Below are 19975 nucleotides of genomic sequence, written 5' to 3' on the forward strand. Positions count from 1 at the left end.
TTATATACAAATTACAAATGTTAATTCTTTTGAGCATTTTTGGGTCTTTTTTTTCAGAGTGAAAAAGACATTCTGTACATAAACACTTAGGAGCTTTAGCATGGATGTACATATTGTGTACGTGCTGCAATACGTGTTTTTTTTCCTTGTCTTTAGCAAATGTGCCCTTCTGTGACTGCATCTACGCATCTGACCTCGCCTACACCACCAAATATTTTTTTCAGGTTGAGATGGGGGGGTTCAAGTAGGGTTTTTTCCTATGGGGCCCCATGATTTATATGTATGCTCCTGTACTGTAAATTCATTTAGGACCCACCAGTAGCCTAGAATATTTATTATATACTGGGATTAAGAAAAGGAAATTTGTATTTGTAGTCACTACCCATATTTCATATATTGAAACAATTAGTGAATATACCGGATGCAGACAAGGCATGAATTTAAAAGGATCACCCCTAGAGAAACTCCTCAGTTATCACAAGTTTCACACTTAAAGGGAATCTGTCAGCAGGTTTTTGCTACCTCATGTGAGAGAAGCGAGATTGTGAATCCAACGATGTATCACTTAGATTACTGGGTGCAACTGTTCTGACACAATCACAATTTTTAGATTGTGTCAGCTGACTGAACTTCCCTGTCCACACCAGGCTCTCAATAGAGAATGTATATTGACAGTGAGCTTTCAGTCAGAGGAAGGGGCGTGTCTTACTACCATGCACGTGACTTTGTTGTCGAGCAATGATAAGGGTCCTGCTGCTTAAACAAACATAGCAAATAAACAACAGACTGGACCGTGACAAAGCAGGCAGCCCTGAATTTTATGTGTTAACATTGCAACATGCTGGCTTTAGCTTACATATCAAAAACCTGCTGACAGATTCTCTTTAAACTGAGGGCGTAATTGTTTGTGTCAGATTGAACAGAACATATTTTAGAGATTTTTTAACAAAGATAATTCTAGTGCCTCGTAGTTGTAAATTTGATTGGATTGTCATATTCTGTATCATCAGCTCTGACAATTAAAGGTAACAAAGAATAGCCTACTGCTATGATGTGGTTTAACTAAATAATTTTTAATTCCATTTCACTATTTCTTGTCCAGTTCTGCTCAGAAACTCAATGCATACTGATTTATAAGAGTTGTTAGTAAAGCCCGTCCCTGAAACTTGAACGGCAGTTACCTGCAGCAGTTTGCAAAATCATGTATCGTTCTTACGATCGGTGTGCTTCAGTTTAGAAAGACTCTAGGGTTCAGATAGGCATTTCCATGTCCGGTAATAGCTATATTTTCAGATGTGATTTTGGACTGTTACTTTATAGATTGTGGAACTTAGAGGCACAAGCTATGACAAATGGCTTGCATGTGGCGTATTGTGCCACTTTGAGGAGTACACTATGTCCCACAATAAAGGTGCTAAGCAAAAAGAGCATATTGCTTTTTTTACCTGATAAGTCAAAAAGTTTACTATTTTGTATTTACATGGTTTCATTAATAACAGATCACTAATGATGTGAAGGACATTACATATGCATATAATATTCTATATTCCTTTTATCAAAAGAAAGATTGAAACATACCTTTCACCATTGCGCAGCATGTCAAAGCCTTTATTTATTTCACTAAATGGCAATTTGTGAGATAGCAACTCATCTAATTTAAACTTCTCAGCCATCACATCTGACACTAGTTGTGGTACATTTTCCTTGCCTCTGAAGCCTAAACAAATAAAGATGATAAAAAATGAGCATATTATATAAATATTATATAATTAGACCAAAAGTTTGGACACACCTCATTCAAAGAGTTTTCTTTATTTTCATGACTCTGGAAATAGATTCTCATTGAAGGCATCAAAACTATGAATTAACACATGTGGAATTAAATACTTAACAAAAAATTGTGGACAACTGAAAATATGTCTTATATTCTAGGTTCTCTTGCTTTGATTACTGCTTTGCACACTCTTGGCATTCTCTTGATGAGCTTCAAGAGGTAGTCACCACAAATGGTTTTCACTTTACAGGTGTGCCCTGTCAGGTTAAATAAGTGGGATTTCTTGCCTTATAAATGGTGTTGGGACCATAAGTTGTGTTGTGCAGAAGTCTAGTGCATACACAGCTGATAGTCCTACTGAATAGACTGTTAGAATTTGTATTATGGCAAGAAAAAAGCAGCTAAGTAAAGAAAAATTAGTGGCCATCATTACTTTAAGAAATGAAGGTCAGTCAGTCCAAAAAATTGGGAAAACTTTGAAAGTGTCTCCAAGTGCAGTGGAAAAAAAACATCAAATGCTACAAAGAAACTGGCTAACATGAGGACCGCCCCAGGAAAGGAAGACCAAGAGTCACCTCTGCTGCGGAGGATAAGTTTATTCAAGTCACCAGCCTCAGAAATCACAGGTTAATAGCAGCTCAGATTAGAGACCAGGTCAATGCCACACAGAGTTCTAACAGCAGACACATCTCTGGAACAACTGTTAAGAGGAGACTTTGTGCAGCAGGCCTTCATGGTAAAATAGCTGCTAGGAAACCACTGCTAAGGACAGACAACAAGCAGAAGAGACTTGTTTGGGCTAAAGAACACAAGGAATGGACATTAGACCAGTGGAAATCTGTACTTTGGTCTGATGAGTCCAAATTTGAGATCTTTGGATCCAACCGCCGTGTCTTTGTGCGATGCAGAAAAGGTGAACGGATGGACTCTACATGCCTGGTTCCCACCGTGAAGCATGGAAAAGGAGGTGTGATGGTGTGGGGGTGCTTTGCTGGTGACACTGTTGGGGATTTATTCAAAATTGAAGGCATACTGAACTAGCATGGCTATCACAGCATCTTGCAGCGGCATGCTATTCCATCCAGTTTGCGTTTAGTTGGACCATCATTTATTTTTCAACAGAACAATTACCTCAAACACACCTCCAGGCTGTGTAAGGTCTATTTGACTAAGAAGGAGAGTGATGGGGTGCTACGCCAGATGACCTGGCCTCCACAGTCACCAGACCTGAACCCAATTGAGATGGTCTGGGGTGAGCTGGACCGCAGAGTGAAGGCAAAAGGGCCAACAAGTGCTAAGTGTGCAAAGCAGTAATCAAAGCAAAAGGTGGCTACTTTGAATAACTCAGAATAGGATATATTTTCAGTTGTTTCACACTTTTTTGTTAAGTATTTCATTCCACATGTGTTAATTCATAGTTTTCATGCCTTCAATGTGAATCTACAATTTTCAGAGTTATGAAAATAAAGAAAACTCTTTCAATGAGAAGGTGTGTCCAAACATTTGGTTTGTACTGTAGAGCATTAGTTTTTGGCCTGGGCGATGTACACACTGCAGCCCAACTTGCTGTAATACTTAATTTTTGGAGGATATTATCCTCTTTTTGTTGCTATTTTTATGGTTGCATAAAATAGATACTGTATTTTTCGGACTATAAGACGCACCCTGGTTTTAGAGGAAGAAAATAGGAAAATAAAATTTTATGCAAAAAAATGTGGTCATGACACACTGTTATGGGGCGAAAATCTGCTCCTGACACGGTTATGGAGGTAATGTCCCCAAATTCTCTACTAAGCTACCCCATCCTGGTATTGATCCTCGAGCCTTGTATATGATCCCCATCCTTGTATATATGTCCCTCATCCTGGTATAGCCCCCCATACTGCTAAATACACTCATCCTGCTATATAGCCCCATCCAGCTATATAGCCCCATCCAGCTATATAGCCCCATCCAGCTATATAGCCCCATCCAGCTATATAGCCCCATCCAGCTATATAGCCCCATCCAGCTATATAGCCCCATCCAGCTATCTACCCCCATCCAGCTATATACCCCCATCCAGCTATATAAGCCCATCCTGCTATATAACCCCATCCTGCTATATATCCCCATCCTGATAAATACCCTCATCCTGGTATATAGCCTGCATCCTGTGGCACACACAAAAATTAAACGATTATACTCACCTTTCCTCACTCCAGCAGCATCACTCGTCTTCCTGTCAGTGCCAGCAGCAGAGCCGCTGACCTGTGGGGAGCCGGTCACCATTCCCTGCAGCATTGTGATATCCTCCTGTCTGCCTGCTGATGTGTGTGGAGAGCGATGCACACAGCAATGACGTCATCGCTGTGCGCATCACTCTCCACACACATCAGCAAGCCAGCAGACAGGAGGACATCGCGATGCTGCAGGGAACGGTGACTGGTGAGTATACAGTGCTTATTCACTGCCCCCAGCGCTGATGCTAAATATAGCCACACATGATCACTCCAGGCTGTAGTTGCCAGGGGTGATCATGCAAGCCAGCTACCCCACCCATCTTCCTGCCCATCTGTCAGCGCTGGCTTCAGGGCTCAAAGATGATGGGCGGGAGGATGCATGCATATTAAATGAGGGGGCCCACGTGGTCACGGCAGGCACTGCTAAAGCCTGTGCATGCCGCCAATGACCCGCTCTACCACAGTACCCTCATTCCCTGCAGCCATGTCCTACATTCAGAGTATAAGACACACTTCCAACCTTTCACCCAACATTTGGGGGAAAATAAAGTGCGTCTTATAGTCCGAAAAATATGGTATATATTTATTTTTATATATATTTATTGATCTTTTTGTATACATGTAAATATAGGTATATTTATTATCATTTTTCTGACTTATGTATTATTGTCTGTAGTGTACCGTATATGGTTTTTTTTTAAGCAATTGGTAATTCCCCTTTTCCTGTTCTACTAGTGGAGTATATTCCCTGTCTATACTTATACTTATATTTTCCTTTTAAAATATGGATTTTTTCTATTATCAATAAAAATTAACTAGATTTTATTTTTGGCGTTGACCTCATTTCTGGAGTCCTGAAACACGGACCTCAGGTTGTTGTTCTACAGCCATTACAAAGTACATAGCAGGGACACATACAAGTGCTTCTTAAATTATCTTTTTGATAGTATTCTAATTTATTATTTCAGTAATTCAATACAAAAAGGGAAACACATGTATTATATAGAGTCATTACACACAGAGTAATCTATTTCAATTGTTTATTTCTGTTAATGTTGATTATTATGGCTTACAGGTAATGAAAACTCCAAAGTCTTTTTTCTCAGAAAATTAGAATAAATTACCACAAAATACCTGCAGAGGTTTCCTAAGCATTTAAAATGGTCCATTAGACTGGTTCAATAGGCAACATACTCATGGGGAAGATTTCTGACTTGACATGTCCAGAAGGCACCCAGTTTAGACTTAGATGGTGTTCCAGACGTTATTTATTAATCAGAAAGCAGTCACTGACACACCCCATAAGTAGGGTAAGCCACAAAAGGTCATTGCTAAAGAAGCTGGCTGTTCACAGAGTGCTGTATCCAAGCATATTAATGGAAAGTTGAGTGGAAGAAAAAATGTTGTAGAAAAAGGTGCACAAGTAATGGGATAACTGCAGCCTTGATAGGATTGTCAGGAAAAGGCCATTCATTTGGGGGAGATTTATAAGGAGTGGACTGCTGCTAGAGTCAGTGCCTCAAGAGCCACCACACACAGATGTATCCAGGACATGGGCTACAACTATTGCATTCCTTGTCTTACCTGGGCCAAGGAGAAAAAGAACTGGACTGTTGCTCAGTGGGTCCAAGGTGTTTTTTTAGGCGAAATAAATTTTGCATTTGATTTGGAAATCAAAGTCCCAGAGTCTGGAGGAAGAGTGGAGAGGCCACAATCCAAGCTGCTTGAGGTCTAGTGTGACGTTTCCACAACCAGTGATGGTTTGGGGAGCCATGTCATCTGCTGGTGTAGGTCCACTGTGTTTTATCAAGACCAAAGTCAGCGCAGCCATCTACCAGGAAATTTTAGAGCACTTCATGCTTCCCTCTGCCAACAAGCCAATACCTGGTTTAATAACCACAATATCACTGTGCTTGATTGGCCATTAAACTCGCCTGACCTAAACCTTCTCTATGGGGTATTGTCAAGAGAAAGATAAGAGACACCAGACCCAACAATACAGACGAGCTGAAGGCTGCTATCAAAGCAACCTGGGCTTCCATAACACCTCAGCAGCACCACAGGCTGATCACCTCCATGCCACACCGCATTGATGCAGTAATTCATGCAAAAGGAGCCCCGACCAAGTATTGAGTGGATTTACTGCACCTATTTTTCAGTAGGGGCCAACATTTCTGAGTTTAAAATAATTTTTTCAGTTGGTCTTATATAATATTCTAATCTTCTGAGACAATGACTTTTGGGTTTTCATTGGCTGTAAGTCATAATCATCAACATTAACATTAACAGAAGTAACACTTGAAATAGATCACCATTTGTAATGACTCAATATAATATATGCGTTTCCCCTCTTGTAGTGAATTACTGGAATAAATTAACATTTTGATGACATTCTAACTTATTGAGATGCGGCTGTATATATATTATCATTAGCAGAATTGGCATTAGTGTGTAATATATATAAATATGATTTAGCATTGTGCATCAGAAAATTGTTGTTACACACCTCCAAATAAACCTCCTTTCAGAGCTCGGCCAGTGAGAAACAACCTTGATGGAAATGAGAGTATTGATCCTGAAGGGGCTACTCCAACTATGACAGCAGTGCCACAACTCAAGTGGCTGGAAAGTATTGCAGAGACCTGTGTGGATACCGTAAAATAAAAAATAGTGGAGCTTAGTTGGTGGTAGGTAATATAATTAGAATTATTCACAAATCAACTGCCATTTATTAGTCAGAGTGAATGGCAGCTAAATTGAACTCTCACTCTGGAGCATATGGTTTTTCCATGTATTAGACAAAAAACATCAATTTATTTTTAGCAGGTCATGCATCATTTTTCAGTCGTGATGTTCTAGAAGCATTAATCACTTGCTATTGAGTTACTCCAACAGTTGACAGCATATCGTCAGATGTAACGTCATCAAAGCAACTTTGAACTGCTGGCCAATTCTCCAAAAATGGCAACCCATTAAGGGCCATTAACAATAGAAATCTCAGAAATTTCGAGCTCCCACCTGAAGTCCCGAAAGAGGGTCAAATGACATACAATAAACTGAATAGAACTAACTAGAAACTAAATGGCTAAACTCAATGGAAAACAACAACCTCCTGTAGTGCGATAGTAATGGCCTTAATTACAGAACAAAAGACAGTGATTATAGGATGTTAGATAAAATCATTCAGGTCATTCAACCCGTCTCTGGGTTCCAAAGGTAGAAATATTAAAATGACCACTCTCTGGGACTTCTAGTGTTAAGGAGCACCTGTCAATTATCCTAACATCTGCTTTCTAAATAACGTTTTTTCTCATTCTATGACAATTCTTAAACATCTTTTCTTAGAATTATGTTTTGTGCTGTCCCTCTGGTATGCCTCCTAAAAATGTATAATAAATTGACAACAGGCTGTCACCAGTTGGGAGATGTTAGTCACTACCCGCTCGAATACTGTTCATTTAGTGCTAAAAGTAGATTATGCAGGACACACCCCTATGGCAAAGAAATTGTGATCAGTCAATTTATTTATACATTTCTAGGCAGAATTGGAGCGAAACTGGTGAAAAAGCATTCATAGCTTAATAAAAGAAACAAGCTTTTGTATAGTTTTTTTTCATGGTGACTTCAGGTACAGTACTTAGGACACCAGATATTACAGAATTGTGAACAAAGCTTTTAATTTTAACACATTCTGTCTATACCCCCCAAAGATGCAAATGATCAAAATAGAATCCCATTGAAATCATGGAATAAACATGTGCCTAGGAAGGATAAGATTATATTCTACTCCATAGGCTAACATATTTGAGACACTAATAATAATAATCTTTATTTCTATAGCGCCAACATATTCCGCAGCGCTTTACAATTCAGGAGGCTCATATACATATCAAATACATAAACATATACAAACAAGTAACAATTATAGAAGATACAATATTTAAAGGGAAAAAAGGCAACCCTGCTCGTGAGAGCTTACAATCTACAATGAGATGGGGGAGGGGCATGGTACAAGTGCTTATTTACAATAACAATCCAGCCATCTCAAGGACATGGGGGATAGATAATGGCTTCCTGGACCAATAGGCCAGAGCCTTGAGATGCATTTGGGTGCCATGGAGTTTGACGTGGGGTTATGTTCTGAGAAGTTGTAGAGGGATTAGGTGAAATTAGTTTGGCTAGGGAGTGTGATAGGCCGCCCTAAAAAGATGCGTTTTTAGGGAGCGTCTGAAGCTGAGTAAGTTGTGATTTGTCCTAACTTCTTGGGGTAGAGCGTTCCAGACGTTTGGTGCAGCTCGGAAGAAATCTTGGATTCGGGAGTGGGAGGTTCGAATTAGTGTGGATGTTAGTCGAAAGTCATTTGCAGAGCGTAGAGAACGGGTGGGATGATAGACAGAGAGGAGGGTGGAGATGTAGGGGGTGCCGCACTGTGGAGAGCTTTGTGGGTGAGAACAAGCAGTTTGAATTGGATCCTGTGATATATGGGCAGCCAGTGCAATGACTGGCACAGAGGAGAGGCATCCGAGTAGTGTTTAGCCAGATAGGTGACCCTGGCTGCTGCATTAAGGATGGACTGTAGAGGGGAGAGTCTAGTTAGGGGTAGACCAATTAATAGAGAGTTACAGTAGTCAAGGCGAGAGTGGATCAGGGCCACGGTGAGGGTTTTTGTCGTTTCCATTGTGAGAAAGGGGCGGATTCTAAAGATGTTCTTGAGGTGCAAGTGGCAGGAGCAGGCAAGAGATTGTATGTGGGAGGTGAAGGAGAGATCAGTGTCAAGTATAACACCCAGACAGCGGGCTTGCTAATAAAGGTCCTTCTACAGAATATAAAAGTCTCGGACACAGAGTGAGATATTTTATCTTGGTTATGGTTATCCATGACAAGCAGCATAAACCCTATAAAAGCACAAAATTATGATGTCCCTAAATGACCCTGATATTTACAGTGATGATAATATGAGTCTCCATCCTGGCTATCATTGTTTTGGTGGAGCTTAGTTTCCTTTGTTTGCATGTAAACACAGCTGGGAATAAATGATTTCCATACAGTTTTGTATTTTCTTTATTCTATTTGTGGGAATGCCAATCTTCCATTATTCTCTCAAGCAATGTGTTTTTATTGGACTCTAATTAGGACTTGGATGCAAAACAAGCTTTTATTTAATTAGGCATTGTTTTAGAGCCACAAAATCTATTTTTTCTAAAATAAATGGAGGAAATACAGCACTCCTAGAAGGTTGTAAATGCTCAGATAAGATCTAAAGGCTACTTTACACACTGCGATATCGGGCGCGATGTCGCCGTATGTGCGGCACGCCCTGTTCGTTAGCGCGATGTGTGTTCATCGCTGTGTGTCCATGTTTTTGTCGTGTGCTTACGGTCACATGTCACAATCTCTGTTATAGTCACCTTTCAAGCTATCTCGTGTCCCGATGTAATGAGGAACAATATTATCGTTGTGTAGCTGTCTCACCGCATGGATTTCCAAGTGTCATGGCGATATGGGCGTTGGTTCCCCACACAAAGTGCATCTTGATGTAGTAGAATTGTAAACTCGCTACACCCCTGCTTGCCTCGACTCATTTGTTTAATCAGCGCTATAGATTTTCATTGGTTGTTGGTAGTATAAATGTGCGCAGATGCGTGTTCATTCTTGCAGCTGTTGTCTACCCATTTGCGTTTGTCCTCGCACAACTTATTTTGGAAAACAACTGTCATCTGGACGCAACTGTCATCTGGACTTGCTTTTCTTTGCTTCAAGGTATGTGTTATCGTTTTTTTTTTAATTATTTTTTTAATGTATTTTTTAAACTCATTGTTTGTACTGATTTTGCTCCAATTTAATGTTAGCCAGACGTGTATGTGCTATAGTATTTGCTGTATATAATTTTTTAGTTTTTTTCTTTGTTTAATTTGGTCAAAATCATAGTTTGTACTGAATTTGCTCCAATTTAATGTTTGCCTGACGTGTATGTGCAATTTTTTTTTTTTTTTTTTTTTAAATTTTTTTTTATTCTTATTTAAATCAGTGCTTGTACTGATGTATCTCCAATTTACTGTTTTACAGATGTGTACTAATAAGGAGGAATTCCTACGTGAATTCATTGAGGTGTACCAGACGCAAACACCCTTATGGAAAATTAAATCCCCCGAGTACAGCAATAGGCAACTTAAAAAGGATGCGTACCTTAAAATGATTGCAATATATGACAAATACCATCCTAATCAAAAAGGTACCGAGGATCTGGTTAAAAGAAAAATACAGGCAATACGCACAGTTTATAAGAAAGAACTGAACAAAATAGAGGAATCCAAGCGTTCTGGTGCTGGCACTGGTGATGTCTACGTCCCAACGCTGTGGTATTTTGATTTATTAAATTTCACAAGGGACCAGGAGCTTCACAGGCCATCAACCAGTAGCCTCAATATTGGTGGTGATATTCCCCCTGATGCGAACAATGAAGTGACTATATCTGAGGTATAATTTTTAAAATTGTCCTAATTGGTTTTAAAAATTGTTTTTGGTATTTTTTATTGATGATGAAATGAATATTTGTCTACTTTCCAATATATATGTAAAAGTGTACAAATTTTGTTTAGAAAAATAGATTTGAATGACAATTTTATTTATTCATGTTAATTTTGTATTGCAGGAGCCAACAACAAGTCAGCAATCAACATCTGAACAACTAATGGAAACTCCTGCTAGCCAATTAACCAATGTTGATTTGGTTGAGGCAGGCCCATCCAATGTGTCCTACACACAAAGTTGGCAAAGGAGAAAAAAAACCATCCCTCCAAACACTACTACAGCTGTAACAAAACTGATGGGAGTGGCACAAAACATCCTAGACCAGCACAACAGACCACCCCTTTCTGGTATTGCTATGTTTGTGGATGATGAAATGCGTGAACTGACCCCAGATCAAAAATACATAGCCCAATGTTTAATCCAGGATGTCTTACGTTTGGCAAGAGCAAAAAAACTAACAGACTCATCCTATGTTGCCATTGGCGAGGTTTCTCATCCTGTTGAACCTGTTGAACCTGTTGAACCTGTTGAACCTGTTGACCCTGTTGAACCTGTTGATCCTGTTGCTCCTGTTGATGCCCCTGAAATTCCTCAAGCTGCAGCAGAGCCATCAAGACAAGCACTTCGAAAGGGTGGTGTGCGTGGCCGTAGGTCACGCATGAGTTTGGTAAACAAACGCAAAAAGAAGTAGTTGTATTGTTTTTTTATATTATTTTCGTATGTTTTTGGTGATTATTGTATTCCTTCTGTTGCCTGATATTTCGTGCATATTTGTGAAAATAACAAATGTGTAACCATTCCACAGATAATAAACCTGCCATATGAAATAATGTGTTTTTCGAATCAATTAGGCACAATTTTTGTGAAAATGGTTTAAAACTTTTATTTTAATTTAGATTTATTTATTAACTTGTCTAATTTTTTTTGCAATTTTAAAAAATATTTTTCTGGTAAAATCTTAGTTTACAAACAATTAGACATACATGGTTAACATAGAAATCTACAACACAAACATCATTTATTTATTACGTTGATTAATATATTTAAGGATTAGGGCATCATGCGCCGCAGAGGCTTCTTTGAGTCGGTTCGCAGACACATAAACATCATATAGTGTGACTATTTCTGTAAAAAAAACAACAAAAAAAACAGTTATTGTTATATATTTTAGCGTTTGGTTATAAAAATTAAATTAAACAATGAAAAATTGAAACATTTACCATTATGTTGTACACTCATGAAACTTACCATTACTGACAACTTGTTTTTCACGTTCATCTCCTGATGATGCGCTCATGTCCCAACCTGATCCTCTACCACCTAATTGAAACATAAGGTAATTTTGTTAGAGTATTAGCCATGTAGCTAAAGATTTTCCACTGTACTAACTTTGGAAAACCACATCAGTACCATTGTCCTCCATATTCTCTTCAGACGTTACATCAGCATCACCATGTCCTGATGATGGTGACAGAACATCATAATCAAGGCTGTCTGCTTCCTCATTTAAAATGGGTAGGCTATTTTCAGGGTTGGAATCCATGCTTGCAGACAGCTGCTGGACTACATTTTCATCAGTATTGTTGGTGGGCTGCCTTGACTCATTATTCAATGAGTTTACATCTGTTAACATTAAATAAAAACACTTTTCATTAAACCCAAACAACAACATATAATGTGATTTTTTGATCTAACAAATCACTGCAGACCGTTAATGATTTTAAAAACTGTTATGTTTTTATATTATTAATCAAAAATATAGATAATGTATGTATGTAAAAATTATCTTACCAGCTATCAATACCAGGCTACTTCGAATTTCTTCGATTCTCTCCTTATCCCTGTACTTTAAATCAGCCCATTTCTTCAGTACCTGCGTTGATGTGCGTCTGATATGAAATTTACGGAACAGGCCCCTGCATATTTTTTTCACAACACTCCTTTTATGTCCCATAGGACGTGGATATGTCTTTGCACATATATAGTCCAGTGCATCCATCCTTTTCACCAAGTATTGGACCTCCCCTTGGCCCCAGACCTTTGAACGTTTGTTGGTTGCCATTTTCCCTTTCAGTTTCGCTTTAGATCAGCAGGTACACAGTGTGGCGTGTCACATGGTCATTTAGACGTTTGTACGTCATGACGTTTCTTTATTTATATGTGAACAAACTGAACATTGTATGTCGCCGTAATGTACATTAGTAATACTTATGTGCTCATTTTTTTATGCGCAAATGGTTTTGTTTGTTTTTATCACTTTGTTTTTTGTGTTTATTAAAGAATTATCTTTGAATTATATTTTAGTTATGGAAAAGTGCCTTTTTTTAAAAAAATCATAATGTTTTATGTCATGTTTAAAACATACATATTAGTAAATTTAAATAATCAATCGAGAAAAATGATTGACAGAATGCTTGTACTGCTTAATTGTTTAGTTATCTTTTTTTGATAATTTGTAAATGAAAAATTTTGCCCAAATAAATATTTTGTTTACAATCATACATTATTTTGTAATGATTAAACATGTTATCACAATAAACTTCAAAAAACTATATTCACAATGTTGTATTAAGTTACATCAAACAATTTACTTTAATAACACAATAAACATTTTTCAACTCAAAATCAGAATCTTTCCACACTTAAGGCAATTTTAGTTAAAAAAAAAAAAAAAAAAAAACAAAAAAAAATTATGACTTACATTATTTAAACACAACCATGCAATCTCATGTTTAAAGAGCACCTAAACTCATGAATTAATTATAAACATGCTGCCATGACACAGCCCCTGGGCCATTAAAAAAATTACAATAATTAGCTCTGTTTTCCATTGCATCCATCATACTACGTGACAGGGGTGGCTGTGGCAAAAGATTATCCAGTGGGTTACCTTGCTGACGCCATGCCCCCAGCTCAACAACACCATTACTTGGATTTTCTACATCAACAAAGCCAGGTGGAACATATTCAAGACCATCTCTTTTTCTGAGAAAATTATGCAAATAACAGCATGCAAGCACAACATTGTCAATGGATTCAAGTTTTAAGTTGATTGGCATGGAAAAGATACGAAATCTACTGCTTAATATGCCAAAAGCATTCTCGACAACTCTTCTAGCTCTGCATAGACGATAATTAAAAATGCGTCTTTCAACATTCAAGCCTGTAAGTGGATATGGCCGTAACAAATTACGTAGTAATGGAAAGGCCTCGTCCGCCAAAAAAACAAAATTTAAATTTCCAATGGTATTTTGGTTTGTGGGTAATTGGAGTTGATTTTGTTTGAGCCGTAATGCAAACTCCGTATGTTCAAATACCCCACCATCAGAAACTCGGCCATTCATGCCGATATCAATGTACAGAAAATCATAAGTTGCGTTGACAACCGCCATAAGGATAATGCTGTGGTAGCCCTTGTAGTTGTAATAATATGAGCCAGAATTATGTGGCTGCATTATCCTTATGTGTTTGCCGTCAATAGCGCCACCACAATTAGGGAATTGCCATAATAGGTTGAATGTATTAGCAATTTTGTCCCAATCAGTAGGACTATTTGGCAAATGCATGTAGTCATGTAAAGCATGTGCTATTGCCAAACATGTCTCTGGAATTAATGAGCTAAGTAGAGAGCGGGACACTGCTGATGAATACTGAAGGTCAGTCAAACTGCGTCCTGTAGCCAAGAATCGAAGAGTCACCCCCAAACGCTCGTCTACAGGTACTGCCTGACGCATTACTGTATTATTGCGCTGGATATAAGGGCGGACTTTCTCTAAAAGGTATGAGAACGAGCTTTCAGACATGCGTAAGTAGTTTCGAAAGTCATGTGGGTTATGCTCTTGTAGGTCTCTTACAAGGTGCATGTGAGTATAGCGTTGTCTCTCTAGTAGCCATTTGCGTGCCCAAATTCTTCTTTTTCTTGTTCGGCATCGCATGTCATGATCCTCGGCAAGTGCAAGGGCTCCTCCGGCTACAAGCATGGCAGCTATTACGGCATTTTCCGGCTCACTACGCATATTTAGCCTGTATAACAGAGAATAATATAGTATTTGTTGTGGTATTTTCTAATAAAAACTTTTTGGGATAATAATAGCAAAATTTTATTTGGATCGCACAATAAAACCCCTTAACAAATATGATTATTATTCTTATTGGTCACAGTAATGTTTGACGTCTTTTAACCGTTACACTTTGGATGCCAGCAATCTTGATTAACATACAATTATGGATAATATAATATATCTAACTGTAATGTATTAAAGAAACACAAATACAGTCATGATATTGGCTAGTTAATAAATTAAGATAAACCCCATTTAATTCTACAACAATATTTAAATGTTATAATACAAAGGAAGACATAAATCCTATAAAAAAGGCCAAATATACAACAATTATAGTAAGAAAAAAAAAAATATAATTAAAAAAAAAAAAACTCACATGCGAAGTTTATCTCACAGACGAATGACGCCTAACTAAACGCCGGACACGGAGGCAGCAGGACACGTCCAAAACCGACGAAATGAACCTAGGAAATGAACCCACCAAATGGATAAACGCTAAAAGGATGTTAGCGTATTACATATATTATGGTCCAATCATGGAGCAGATGCGTTAGCAAATAGGAAACAAGTAGGCGTATTGAACATTTAAACCACCATACACGCCCGTATCGATGATGACGCAAGAGGCAACAATTTTTAAAGTCGCTTTAGTAGTGTCACACGTAACGTTAAGTATGTTGAAAGGAACGAGCAACGATAGTTACAAAGAAATTACAACGATTTTTGGGAATTAGGACCCGTGTAGCCGATTAGCGATAAATCACGCTTTTGCGACGATTTTACATCGCTGAACGCTGTTACACAAAGCTATATCGCTAACGATTGCGGAAGTGCGTCACCAAAACCGTGACCCCAACGACAAAATTCCGGCGATATCGCAGTGTGTAAAGCCCGCTTAAGTCTATATAATATAGTATTAGAAAAAATCCCGCAATCTACAAGTAAGAGGTGAGTATAATGCAAGATAGTGAATTTATTTGTGGTCCAGTAGAGAACATGTAACATATGTGATGTTTTGGTCCAAAACCTTTATCGAACTTACACAGAGCTGCCCTGACCACATGTATAGATTCTGGAGGTCACGCTGAGGCGAAAAGGGGTGCAGCTGCAGTCTTTCATTCAGATAGACCCCCCCCACCCACCATTGTTTATACGAGTAACAGAGGGATAAATCTGATATTTCAGGAGGGACTGCCCACTCAAGAAGCATTGAGCAAGAATACTATCATTTATATGAACCTGACGATAAGGAAGGCCCAGTTAATGCAACTGTTAGCCTGGCCTTGCAAAGGGAGAATGAATCATGTAAATATGATATTATGGGGATTTTTTTAAGAAAGGGAGTGAAAATTGCAGCATTACTTGATAAGGGATGTTCCCTGCTCAATAAAGCTTTCACTAATTGGAGACCTGCTATCTACACGATACAAGGACACCCCTCGCCATTCACCATATACCCAATGCTCCCGCACCTGTACCAGTGTCAGGGCTATAACAAGTAGCTAAGGCACCAGCTGCAGTATGGTTGACATGATGGGGAAGTTGATTTATCTGCCATTGTGACAAAGTAATGCACTTCAGCTGGACAGCCAACCTTGACTGTGCATTTTTTAATATACCTTGAATGCCAATCCAATGGCCAATTGGACCAGTGGCAAGAACGGCCCCAGTTTGCTATAAGCATACAGTCATGTCCAGTCTCCAGTGTACGGTCAGTGTACTGCCACTGGATGAGGTTATCCGCTGCAGGAGTGGTAATCTTATATTTGTCAAAATGAATCTGGCATGGATCAGTGCCTTCTTTCCTCCAGCTATGGATGATGCCAATGGTTAGATCCACCTGCCTATCTGTTATCTGCCTTCTACTCTATTCTGCTTCCAGCAGTGCTGATGGTTCAGGCTTAGAAGGACATCTATTCCTGGTCCTATTTATATTGTAGTTGTTGTTGGTGGGGTTGTTGTTCCTGGCCCTATATTACCACACATCTCCTTGCCTGCCCTGTCATTTTTTTCAACAGTGTGGCTACTAAATTATCACTGCATAGTCATGCCATCCACACATCTCCTGGCTGCACACTGTGTTTTATTGTGCCAGACTGTATTGCTGATAGAAAACATACTCCCTTGAGGGTACACAAACACCGTGTCATGGGTGAGTCGCGTGTGACAGACAGTCATATGGTTTCTAGCCATCAAAGGTCACAGTGTCTGGCTGCATAGAATGTTCCCTGACTTTCCATTGTTCCTGCGGTCAGTATTCATTGGTTTAGGTAGCTTTCCTGCTGGATTCATCTCTCTCCCTTTTGGACCCAGCAGGAGTTCAACTTCCAACCAGCTGTTGACTGTCAGTATTCCCTTTGTGATTAAATACTCCTTCCTTTGGACTATGCTGGGGATGGGTTTCAGTTCCTTCAAGCCTAGGTTGCAAGCAGGTGGTTTGTACTCCTCTGTGGTATTGTTCCGGAAAGCTCTGCTGAACGCCTACCTGAGTCATCAAATGATGAATAATTCATTCTTTTCAAACCTGTGTATCCCCTTTGTGGCTTCTATAGTTGTTTAGTGGGGTTGACGAAGCGCTCATCCCATCCATTCCCTATTTAGGGCCCAATGACTCGCCCACCCCAGGGCTATGGGACACCCGGTGCCGGACCGGACTAGTCCGGAGGTAGTCAGAGGTGGCGGGGCCCGGCTCTGTGGCCCTGGTGGGTGTCAGTAGAAGATGGCTGATGTGGCTTGAATTAAAGTTTGTGTTTGTGACGCCACCTGTGGTATGCGGCTATTAAGCCGCCGCTGCTGTGTAAGGCCTCCGGGGTGATGAAGTGGCAGCAATGATGATACTGCTCCCCACAGGTGGAGCAATGCCCGGGGCACTGTCGGTGCTCGTGAGAGTCTATGGTGTAGTGGAAGTCTAAGCAGCAAAAATAACAGAGACCACTCCAAGGGTGCAGTTCAAGTTCTTTACTCACAATTCTTGTCTGGGCCCGCAGGGCCCTTGGACTGCTGGGACCACTGTCAGGGCCCTCCGCCGTTTCTGGGTGATTCTTGGAGCAAAACCCGGTGCCCTTCTCTTAAGTGTCTCTGCCTTCTGCTGTCTTCCTAAGCCTTGCCTTTTATAGGGTAAACCTGGCTTGGCCTCCACAACAGCCTCCAGACTCGGGGGGTCACCTGTCGGCTGATTACCCCTTTTCCAGAGGTGCTGCTGTGGGCTGTGGCCCGGGGAGTCTACAACTTTCCCTGGGCCTCGGTTTTTACTGTTTGGAGATGATTTTGCACTCCTCCGGTTTCTAGGGACCGTCCCCTGTTGCAGCTTGATCCCTCCACCGATGTTCCTGTGGAACAGGCCACCGCAGCTCTACAGCTACCCGTGGCCCTGGGACCCCTTCTGTTCTCTGCTTGGTGACACCTGGACCCTCTGAGTCCCAGGATCTTCACCAGGAAGCGTCTCTTTCTTCTTTTCAGCTCCTGAGTGACTTGGAGCTCTCTTTCCTTTCACTTCTCCTCCTTGCCTGCCTCCTGCAGGCCTCCTTCTCCTTCCCCTCCCTCTCTTCGACTGACTAAACTTGACCTTCCTTACTTTGTCTGCTCTCATGTGGCTCCTCCCACCTCCCCAGTTGCTCTTTCCTACCCTATAGGAGCAGGGATGGGTCTTACGGCCCCTCCCAGCATGCAGCATAGGAGGGTAACTGCCACTATCCCTGGTCCCAGTGTGTTCCTAGCAATGGGTGTAGTGTAGATTTACCAGGGGACTGGTGTTCACTCCCTTCCTCACCCAGAATGGGGCATCACACCGCTGGATGGGGTGCAATGACCTGTGGCGACGGAAGCCTCAGGGGCGCCACACTCCCCCACAGCGAATCCCAGCACGTCCTCGGGCTGAAAAGACAACAAAAACATGTGGAAGAACTGCAAAAACATTTTTGTTATGAATAACAGTAAAACAATTAAACATTTCTTCCCTTTATGGGAGGCACAAGTACTTTAACGTTGCAAAGTTTCTTATGAAGAAACTCTATAGGTGCACTTTCAGTCTATTGCACAGTTTGGGCACATCCCCCATAATTCTGGTAGGGGGCACAACGGGTGCAACTAATTTCATTTTTGGATACAACAAGTCCAGTAGCCTGGCAGTTCGTTTCTTTTCAAACAACAAAGGGCAAATACACAACCAGCCACTAAGTCCAGTGGCCTGGTTACACAGAGCACATAAGACATCACATTCACCGGGGACCACATTCCAGTTCCGTGGCCCGGTACATATACAACATGGGGGGTGACTTCTTCAAAAAGCACAAGGGTTAGTAGGCAGGGTAGGGTGTCGTCTTCAAAAAGAACATTAGGGCAGAACAAAAGGGACATCTTCACAAAGAATGAGGGGCAGACAGGGGCTATGTACAGTTCAGCATCTTCTTTTCCTTTCACTCACGAAGATAGATGCGGGGGTCCCACTCCGGCATTGCTCCTGGCAACAGGTATGCCGACGAGATCATTGTCTGGGTCCCCTGGGCACTGGTCACTGACCTACTGCGAGGCGCTGCAGCCTGGGCAGGAATGGGGCTTCTTGCATGCTCAGCTCTGCGTTCCTGCAAAGGGCTGCTGGTTTGCAGGGGGCTGTTGCTGTGATCTTTGGGGTCTTGCTTTGGCCGTGCACCTTGCATCAGACAGGCCATAGAGATCCGGGTCTGTGTCTCCTGCGTGGCTGTTGCAGGCCCGCTGCACAGTTCTGCGGCTTGGGCCTGCTTTGAGGGAGTGCTGCGGCTGCTGCTGACAGGGGAGACGCTGCACGCTGGCATAGTGTGGTGCCACTCCGGTTCTTCTGGGGCCGCCTCCTCCCGCAGAAGGTGTACATGTAGAACGTACCAGCCCCGGCTCCCCATCAGCCGGGTGTACTCCACAGCGTCACCTGGTTTAGCATCCCGCCCTGGGTGACCTTTGGGCAAATGCTCCTCGATATCCCGGCGGGCCACAAAAACATCCTTGCCCAGTCCGGGTTCTCTAATGAAGCCCCAGCCTCCTTTCTGCCGGAAGTCTATCACTAGGCCCCGTCTCACTGGGCCCTGGGACCCCTTGAGGGCCTTTCGGATTTGTTCTTTGGAGGCCAGGTTGGACGCCTCCTCGGCTCTCCGCTTTTCCTCCCGGGCCTCCCGCTCCTGCTGGTACTCCTTCACCAATCTCTGGCAGGTCAGCTCATTTGCCAGGGGAGTCTCCTTGGGGCGCAGTGGCTGCTGCAGTCTCCAACTCTCTATGGGCACTGCGTCCCAGTTCACTCCCGGGGATGTTGTTCCCAGGAGGCTCACAGGGGGACTCGGTAGGGGGCCCACTAGCTGCTCGGGGTCCAACCCTCCCCAGGCTCCATCTTCGGGGGTTTCAGGCAGGCCTCCGGTGCC

The 19975-nt window shown here is 41.3% G+C and overlaps 2 protein-coding genes across 3 annotated transcripts in view; one reads left to right on the forward strand and one right to left on the reverse strand.

Annotated features, from left to right (window-relative positions):
- Positions 1–19975, reverse strand: part of LOC142311953 (alcohol dehydrogenase 1-like) — a 190237-nt gene that overhangs the window by 54190 nt on the left and 116072 nt on the right. For both annotated transcript variants that reach the window (XM_075350828.1, XM_075350824.1), the window contains 2 exons: positions 6503–6638; positions 1579–1717 (listed from right to left, as the gene is read on the reverse strand). In XM_075350828.1, coding sequence (XP_075206943.1) covers positions 1579–1717; positions 6503–6638 — 275 coding nt within the window. The remainder of the gene's footprint in view (positions 1–1578; positions 1718–6502; positions 6639–19975) is intronic.
- On the forward strand, positions 10043–12819 carry LOC142303236 (uncharacterized). The gene is made up of 3 exons (XM_075344458.1): positions 10043–10473; positions 10649–11194; positions 12808–12819. The coding sequence occupies exons 1-3, from the start codon at positions 10063–10065 to the stop codon at positions 12817–12819; spliced, it is 969 nt and encodes a 322-aa protein (XP_075200573.1). The 5' UTR covers positions 10043–10062.

Source organism: Anomaloglossus baeobatrachus, chromosome 1 (assembly GCF_048569485.1).
Source record: "Anomaloglossus baeobatrachus isolate aAnoBae1 chromosome 1, aAnoBae1.hap1, whole genome shotgun sequence".
Classification (NCBI taxonomy): domain Eukaryota; kingdom Metazoa; phylum Chordata; class Amphibia; order Anura; family Aromobatidae; genus Anomaloglossus; species Anomaloglossus baeobatrachus.